General features: G+C 35.2%; 1 protein-coding gene across 1 annotated transcript; it reads left to right on the top strand.

The window, feature by feature from the left end:
- The first annotated feature begins 8266 nt into the window (after nt 1-8266).
- LOC136809612 (diphosphomevalonate decarboxylase-like) lies at nt 8267-9448 on the top strand. The gene has a single exon (XM_067066154.1). It carries the CDS (start codon nt 8298-8300, stop codon nt 9435-9437), a length of 1140 nt encoding a protein of 379 aa, XP_066922255.1. The 5' UTR covers nt 8267-8297; the 3' UTR covers nt 9438-9448.
- Nucleotides 9449-9573: the final 125 nt, after the last annotated feature.

Below are 9573 nucleotides of genomic sequence, written 5' to 3'. Positions count from 1 at the left end.
AAAAATAGCACTTTAGGACAGAAACAGTCAAAAAACCAGCTTTTTCCAATTTTCTTCGAGTTACAGGAATTAATTTCTTGTTTGTTTTGATCTGAAATTTTCAGTAGGGGTGGCCAACATGGTTCCCTTGCTCATATCAGGGGGGCCCGAGACGGGGGTAAGAGAATTAAAGTTTCTAAGTAAAATCTTAATTATCACCAAAAAAATTGCCTTTTTTATGTCCATATATTTCAAATAGATTGTCCCAGCCTTATCCCTCTTTCAGTAAAGCTTCCTATACCTTTTGTCCTTCAGAAAAACCAAAAATATTGGCCTCAATTGCTTGCTTTCAGTTCCTGTAGCCAGAAGTGTGACCCCCTGTATTTCTATTTGCGACCCCCTGTATTTCGCGCGGGTTTTTTAATAGAGATGTCACATGACTCAAATCCTGCAGTCTTATTGGACTAGAGAAAGCGAAAGTGAAATTGGCGATCTGATTGGATGAAAAAAGACCGCGGGAGCTGGAAACAAATGGAATTCTCTAGAATTCTCATTCGAAAACAAAATGGCGGCGAGAAAAGCACGTCTTTTGCTTTGGACGAAAGGTTGTAAATTCTAGTTGATTTTAAGGTTTTATCTTATCTTATCTCATTTACTTTAATTAGTAGAGGCTTCTTCAATGTTTGGGGAAGGTAAGTCTATAAAAGTTAATTGTTTTTTGGTGGAAAAAAGTGTTTAAAAAAGCATTTTTTGTGCTCAAGGTTTATTATTCTTCGCAAATTTTTGTCTTCAATCTTAAATAGACGAACGAGTATTTGACTGATGGTTATGATTTTTTCACAGAACATAGTAAAACTATTCAGGAACTTAGACCTTTTTACAGAATTTCAAAAAATCTGTTAGTTCTGGAGATATATTGAAAAGTTTAGACATGGGTAGTTCGAATTCGTGTTTCGCGTTCCCAAACCAAACGCACGTGCCCGTCACCCGACCGACCGTGATTTCTACTGAAAAATTAGAGTCAGAGAGTCGGAAACCATTTTTCCTGACAGCTGAAACTCCACCATCACCCTCCATGTTTTCTTTTTTGAGAGAAAGAGCAAATGCTAATCTCGCCCAAAAAAACAATTCGAAACCCGTTAATTCCGTTTTTTCTCGATTTTCAAGTCCGATTTTTCATTGCGGACCATATGGAAGCATCAAAACAAACCAGCGGAGCTTTTGTGAAGTGAAAAAGAGGCTAAGGGCGATCAAACGTTCGTTTACCACCCTTTTCTAAGGAAAATTCCACCCTCTTGGACTGTTTCGTTCAAACCGAAAATATCTTTCGCCCAACCGACTGACCCACCCACTTTTTGATGATTGGAATGATGGGAACCAAGGTATTTTTTACGAACGGCCTATTCAGCTTTCTTTTGCAGAAAAAATCAGCACATCATGTCTTCATGTTCCTTCAAAATTTGAAAATGAGTACCGTGAAAAAGGGTAACTTGCATCAGTGGAGGCTAACATGCATATACCCCAATTCACAGACTTGTCTGGTCATGGTTTTCTCACCTTGTAATATGAAAATCAAATTTAAGAAAACATGTAATTAATTGAGGAAAGATAATTATAATTACCATGAATTGCGTTTCCCAAATGACCTCACTTTTACACGCTTCATAATCTGACATCTTTGTTATTTAGAATTTTCAAAAGAATAAGTCGCGATTACGTCATTAGACTAAAATATGATTGGCTGATAGATGTGAGCCTGGTTTCCCCATCCACTCGGTAAAATATTCACCACCCTTCAGCCACCCTTGAGAGACAGGGGCAGCAAAAAAAAGTAAGTACGCAACCTTATGGAAACCACCCCATTTTGACATTTTTTTTAAACAAGTGGCGTAAACAGGGGAGAGTGTGCAGAGGAGAGCAGGCAAAAGACATTTACAATCACGCTCTTCGAAGCTTGTGACATGTTGTCGTGGGAAAAGAAAAGTGATTCTGATCAAAGGTACGTTTTTCTATTGTCAAGTAATTTTGTCATAATGTTTCCATGTCAACACTTTGAAGAGAAGTAATACTGCTCTAGTTGGTCTGTTAATTGGGGTATATGCATGTTAGCCTCCACTGATGCAAGTTACCCTTTTTCACGGTACTCGCGGGTGAGTTTTTTCAAACTTCTTGCTCGCGGCACGGGGGTTCTAAAATCCAAAGCGCTAGCCACCCGAAACAGCTATCGACCTGGAATTTTTTGCATCGTCCCCGCAATAGTTTAGCTTTTGAGACGTATATACCATGTAATTGTTGGTTGGAGCAATGTATATTTTTCAGGAAGTCAAATTATTTACTTAAAATGCGTTTTTTTCATTGAAAAAATCAAATTTTATTATCGAACGTGAATTTTTTAGAAAGAACAATGTTTTTTCTTTCCAAATGTGAAAAAAGTAAGGATCACACTGTTTCCGGTGGCAAGCGCTAAGGGAAAGATTACGGTGTAATCACCCCCGTTTCTGACTCGATTCAGCTACATCTACGGAAAATAAAAGTCGCACCAAACCTCCCGCGCGGAATTTTTCATAAAACACTTTTGCTTTTGGTGCACCGTAATGATGGTACAAAATGGCTGGCGATGCGTGCACGAAAATGCTTGAAAAATTGAACTTCAAAATGGAATATCTTTGGAACTTTAAAGAATTGGAAGGTAAATGACCCCTCATTTTTCTTCTGATGGTTATGGCTTTCCATTAAACTTGGTTTGGTATTCTGCAAGTAAGTTTGAAATTTCCGGCGTAAACTTTATCTTAGGAACGGCGTATTGGCGTGAGCTCAATAATTTTAACCTTCCTTGGCGTATCAAATCTGTGAATTTCGGCGTAGGAATCGATTTTGTCCAGTATATCTTTTCGCCGCTCCGATTGTTTACACTGCCTTGTTCTTTTTAAAATAATAATGAGTGTTATTACTTAATTTTAAGTAAAACTTACTTAACCCTTTCCGGACGCACGCGCCACTGGGTGGCCCATGAATCGTGTTCCTATATGACGCACGGGCCACTGGGTGGCCCATAGCTTTGTAAAAGATTTTAACAGTTTTCGCGCCAAAATAGAATAACATGGTTTTGAATAATGATTTCGAGATAAATTTCCAGTAACTTAACGCTTTTCGATATCTTGTTTACAACAAGAATAAAAACCCCTATTACATGTGAAAAAAATGAGGTATTACTTATCGTGATATCTTTTATCAATCACTTTCTATTGCAATTTTAGTGAAGCCAGTCAAAAATGGAATTTTTGTCATATAACCGTGAAGTTATGCGTCCGGTAAGGGTTAAAATCGTCAAAAACACTCAGAAATTATCCCAGAAATTGCAAGATGCGCGAAAATTAAAGGATGCGCGAATGTTCTATTTTACGAGCTGCGCGAAAATTAAAGGCGCAAAAATTAGAGGCGGGAAAATTAAGGCAATTAAGGTACATAACCCGATTGGAACGGCTTCAAGAAAGTCATAATGGCAGATAATTTTTAAAATTTCTGATGAGGAAATGTGTGGAATTTGTGACTCCCCAAGCGATTTGAAGTACATAAAAGTCCGATCGGTAAAAAGACCGATCTTCTTTGGCCTCTACTCGACCGGTCTTTTTACCTTTTGGGCCGCTCGGATATTGAAGAAGGCCAATGTGAGGCTGCTTATTAAAAGCGGGCTCAGTGAAGCGGCCACATAGTAAGTTTTAAGCCGCTAACAGCAGCCCTTAGCAGTCAATAGCAGACATTAGCGGCCCTTACCTTTGTTTTTCAATTTACTTACATTTTCAAGCACATTTGGAGCAAAGAAAGATTTTTTCAGAAATCAAAAAAGGCAAAACAAAAAAAAAAGATAAAAGGGAGGGCACTCTAAATAAAGAAGAACCTAAGAAGCCATCAAATGTTGTAAAATAAAATAAAATGAATTGCTTCCCCAGTAGAAGAGAGGGAAAGCTTCCAAAAGGGCATCTCGCAGGCTTTGCTTTCTTATGAGCTCCTGATTTGTCACAAGCTCCTGATCTGTGACCTTTTGAATGTTTGATGCAACTTTTAGAATGCAAGAGAGAGAAAAAGTGAAAATCACGTGAAAAGAAAGAGAACACACTCAGGAGGAGGGTATTTCATCACTATTTTTGGTAAAAGTTCACGTGATAACACGAAGGAAAGCACGCAGAGGAAGCTCAATGTAAACAAACATTTAGTAAAAGTCTGCACTCTGCTTTGTTCGTCGTGGGTCATGCTGGGCTTGCCTGAACCTCAAGATATTTGGTCTCTCGAGACATTTTTCTTGCTTTCCAATTCTATATTATGATTTGAAAATAAATGTAAGAGAGCAAAGTATTTCGCTATTCAAAAATACTAGATAAACAAATTCAGAATCTGTAAGTAGTTATAAGGCAAAAACTTTTTTATTTATTGGTTTACGGGCCCGCTGATGTTATTTTTGCTTAAATGAAATAAAAATAAAATAGAGATTTCAAAAACCTTTATTTATTTTTTCTCCTCCGACATGCAAAAAAGAGGAAAGAAATAAAAAAACTTTACTTTAAACAGAAAAGAAGACTTTTCTTTAAACAGAAAAGAAGAGAATGAGAGAGAGGGTTTAGATATCGTAATGATATAACACAGCTGTGAAGATACTTTTGATCCTTCCCCCAATGCCAGGGAACTTCCCCATTATTTTAATGGAATTTCCCCAATGGATTTTCTTCCCATTTCCTTTTTTTTTCATTTCTTTCTTTTTTTATAATCTCTTTTATTTAAAATCCTTTCTCTGATTTTACTGTTGAAATTTGAGAGTAGGTATAAAAAGATGAAAGATGAAAGGCTAATTAAATTGTTTAACTGAAAACCATTGTTAAAATGAAAGTAGAGAACAAATAATAAACCATTTCTGCTATTCTTTTTTAAAAGTCTCTTTCTTTTTCCTATAAAATTGCTATTATAATGATTTTTCTTTGTACTGTTTTGAACAGATCAGATTTTTTTTTCAAGACAAATTTTTAGTTTATTTTTAGTCATATATTTTATCTATAGACTTTATTAATCACTTTAGTACTTCTTTTGTCTTCATTTAAAATCGATAGGAAATTTCATAAAATTTTATTTTTTTATTTCCTCCGATTTCAGATTCTAAAAAAGAAAATAAAAAAAAGTAAAAAGGTCAATTTTATTTTTATTTTTTTTCCATCCTCCTCTCCAAAATTTTACCTCAAAAAGCCTGTAAACCAGAAAATAAAAAAGTAAGTTGCCTAAGAACAATTTTCAAGATAACCCTGTCTCACCACGAACGATCCTTTTGTTAATATCCCCGTCTCAGTCAGTGGAATTCTTTATTATTATTTTAGACAGTGTAAAATTCTTTATAGCCGAAATTCAGAAAAAATTTCAACCGAATTCCACAAGCTTAAGCCGAATTCAATAATTACCTTTACCGAATTAGTTAAACTTTTTACCGAAGCGATTCGGTTAAACAGCCGAATTTAATCGAAACCATTTTACCGAAATTCGGTCTTATTTTTGAGAAGATCCCTTAAGATATAAGCAAAAAAGGATTAATTAATGGAATACAAGGATTAAATAATCTAATATGGGAGATTAAAATAGTCGAATCATTAATCGAACTTCATAAACGAAAATCAATTATATTTTTGAGAAGATCCCTAAAGAAGGCTGCTAATAGGCCACTGGCCACTGGCCGCCGATCAAGAAAAAGCCTCTAATAGAGGCCTTGAGGTCGTTCTTGGAAAAATTCCATTCGTCGTTTAATGGCCGATCTTCTAAAATGTTAGGCCGCTTGAAATTTCACTTAGCCCGCTATGAGACCGGTGTTTTACCCGCTTTAGCCGATCGGACTTTAGTGTACTTCAAATCGCTTGGGGAGTCACATTTATCAAATTTATCGATATTGATGGCTTGTTGATTCTTTAAAGAAAAAAGATAACAGGTGTGGCTTTTTCTAATCCTGGAATATCAAAGTTCCAGCTGCACTGTCTTATAACTTTAATTGTTGCAATCGTTGATTCTAAGGGTTGACTTTTTTCTTATCTTTAGTTTTCAAATGAAAGCGGAAATTTGATGCAGGCGTTGGAAAGTAAGTATCATAGGTAAAAGATGGCTCAAGAAGATTTTTGCAAAAAATTTTGTTGGCTCAAAAAACGCATGTTTATCTATAAGAATCACTATTAATAAGCATACATCAATGTTCTTAGTCATATATAGTGATTTTTTTTGTTATGAGATGGATATTTTTTTTTGCTCATGAGGGCTTAATTTTAAAGAACATGTGTGTTTAGACATGAAATTTTGGTTGCTTGGCGCGTTTTTACTGAAAAACTGTCCAAATTCGACGTTTTTTTATAAGCACACTATCAATTACTTAGGTATTAGCTCTTTTCGAGATTGGCTCTTTCATTCTTTATGATTTTTTGCACAAAGATGCATAACTATAAACCCTCGAATGTGACAGAGCTCGATTTTTGAAGAAAAAAAAATTTGGGTAAATTTCAGCTAAAAAAACGGTTAAAAAAAGGGTTTTTTGGATTTGTGAAATATTGGATCATTGTTTTTTTGCATGAAAGTAGGTAAAAGATGGCTCAAGCAGATTTTTGTAAAAAAATAATTTTTCTGCTCAAAAAAACGCATCTATTTATCTATAAGAATCATTTTGATGAGATATATGGGTAAAGGCCACATTTTTGGTACGCCTGTCCCTTCCATTACATCAAAAAATTTTCATGCCCAAAAAGCTTCAAAACGCATTCTTTTCTGACTCAACAATACCTATCGCATGAAAATAAACTTTGTGCCCCTCAAAATTTTAGATTGGAAATCTTGTTCAGCCTCAATGTGTCATACACTCACATTTTTAACTTATTTTACGGTAACTGAATCCATTACCATTTGAACTATTTCATTGAGGCTTAAAGTAATAACTTCTTATTAAAAGTAGTGCATTTAGGGTTAGAAATCAGTTGGTATCATTCTTTAAACTGATTTCCATTCCTTTAACTTGGTATGCACCATTTTGCATAATGGAAGGGACAAAATTTCATGCTTAAGTTCCACTTTTTGCCACATTTTGGTCTAAAATTGACCATAAAATAGCATCTTCTGCGTGAATTATCTTGAGTTAGGTATTGAAATCAGCTATACCCGTTTAAAAGTCTTACATATAGTTTTTTGAGAGCTTTCGAATGGTATACTTGATGTCTGAAATGTCTGAAAATGAGTTTGAAATTCTCAAAAAATTTCGCCCTTAGGGTTTTGCCTGGGGAAAAAAGAAATGTCCCAAAAAAGGGATGTTCCACCAGTGGGATTTTAGGGGATTTTTTCCTGAGGCATAACCATCCTATAGAGAAGGTCTGGAGAAAGTTTCAGCTAGATCTTATTTTTTTCCCGTAAATTATGCTAAACGACCCCACTAAGATAAAACAAAAATAAATACAAACTAAAACATGCAACAGCAAGCTAATTGCGCTTCGATTTGTTAGGCCTTTATTACATGGAAAAGTAAAAATAATTATGCACATGTAAATGAGTCAGTATTTAAGGTCCAGTAGAATTTCTGGGAAACAGCCTATCTGGCAGTGTGCGGATCTAGGGGGTGTCTTTTCCCCGTAGGTTTTTTTCTTGGGTATTTTATGTTCTTATGTATGTATGTTCTTCAAATTAGTATTTAAGGTTGGCTAAGGTCAAATTTTTTCATCTATGGCTCAAATTTAGGTATTTTTATAGTTTTTGAAAATGTTAATTTCATCAGAAAGAGCCAGTTTACTTTTTCACAAATCTTTTTAGAAATTTTGCGGGGCATTTTTTTGCTTGTGAGTCAGGTAAATGATCAAGTGTATTCACAACATTAATCTTTTGATACACATTTTGGCAGGACTCTAGTGCATAGTTTGCAGAGGGGTATGAACTTAGGTTTATTTTATCCCCTATATAACCATCTTCCCCGCACATACAGTTGGTCATTTACCTTGAGTACCCCCTTTCTGGATCTTCAGGTGGGTCTATTCAGCATGTAGCTTGTTCTTTGGTAAAACATTGCTTTTAAATCACTGGAAAATTGTGATGGAAATTTTGCTATATTGTTGTACAATAGACGATATCGGCTTAACGTGAAAACTCAGGTTTGACCTCCGAGAATTGCCCACAATGCTTTGCGCGGAAGAAAGTTCAAGGTGAATTTTTTCCCGCACAAAGCATTGTAGGGAATTCTTGGAGGTCAAATCCAAGTTTTCACGATAAGCCAGTATCGTCTATTGAAAAGATATTTCCTTTTAGGGCTAGAGAAAACTGACAACATGAAGAAGTCAGTAACATGTATAGCCCCTATCAACATTGCAGTCATCAAATATTGGGGCAAATCTGATGAAAGTTTAAACATCCCATTGAACTCTTCTCTCAGTATAACTCTTGCTACTGAAGATTTATGCACAGAAACTCAAGTTTCTTTTGATGATAGCTTGGGATCAGATGAGCTTTGGTTGAATGGGAAACAAGAGGATATCACACTCAACAAAAGAATAATACGTGTTTTAAAAGAAGTTCGTAAAATCTTTTTTGAACAAAATAACAATAAATCCTTTGAAAAAGATATCTCAAAACTACCAATCAAAATCAGTTCTGTCAACAATTTTCCAACAGCTGCAGGACTTGCCTCCTCAGCTTCAGGTTATGCATGTCTTGCCAAATGTTTGGGAAAGTTATTTGATTTGAGAATCAAACTCTCTTACCTTGCAAGACTTGGTTCAGGTAGTGCTTCCAGAAGCATTGATGGCGGTTTTGTGAAATGGATGAAAGGAAACTGCTTGAAAGGAACGGACAGTGTGGCCCACCAAATTGCTACAGAAAATCATTGGGAAGACTTGAAATGTGTTATCTTAGTGGTAAGCAATAAACAAAAGTCAGTGCCAAGCACCCAAGGAATGAGAAATAGCGTAGAAACAAGTGAACTTTTGAAATTGAGAGTTCAAAACATTGTTGAACCAAGACTGGCTGCAATGGAGCAAGCTATCAAAGACAAAAACTTTGAGAATTTTGCAGCACTTACAATGAAAGATAGTAATCAATTGCACGCAATATGTCAAGACACATACCCTCCTATTACTCCTCCCTATCTTAACGCAACTTCACACAAGATCATCAAACTTATCACAGATTACAATAAGAATGGAATAAAAGCTGCATATACCTTTGATGCTGGAGCAAACGCTTTCCTTTTTACGTTGAAAGAAAGTTTACATGAGCTCCTTGCTACATTATTCAAATATTTCCCAATGGAAGAGGGTTGTATAAATCTTTTGACTGAAGAATTAAAGAAAATTGATGGTAAAAGTTGCAATTTAGATGAAATAACGCCTTCCCATAATGCAATTGAAAGAATCATTTTAACCAAACCTGGCAAAGGAGCTACAGTGATAATGTCGGAAGATTTTTCTTGAATAAACCTATAGTTTTACATTTTAGTTTTTTTGCTGCATTGAATATTTTTTATACATAAAATTTCATAAAAAAAAAGAAATTTTCTTTTACCTTTCCCTTTTGTTTTCAAATTTTGAAAATAAATATTCAAAGATA

This window comes from Clytia hemisphaerica, unplaced genomic scaffold (assembly GCF_902728285.1).
Source record: "Clytia hemisphaerica strain Z4C2 unplaced genomic scaffold, Clytia hemisphaerica genome assembly, whole genome shotgun sequence".
Classification (NCBI taxonomy): domain Eukaryota; kingdom Metazoa; phylum Cnidaria; class Hydrozoa; order Leptothecata; family Clytiidae; genus Clytia; species Clytia hemisphaerica.
This window is presented reverse-complemented; position numbering and strand designations above follow the sequence as displayed.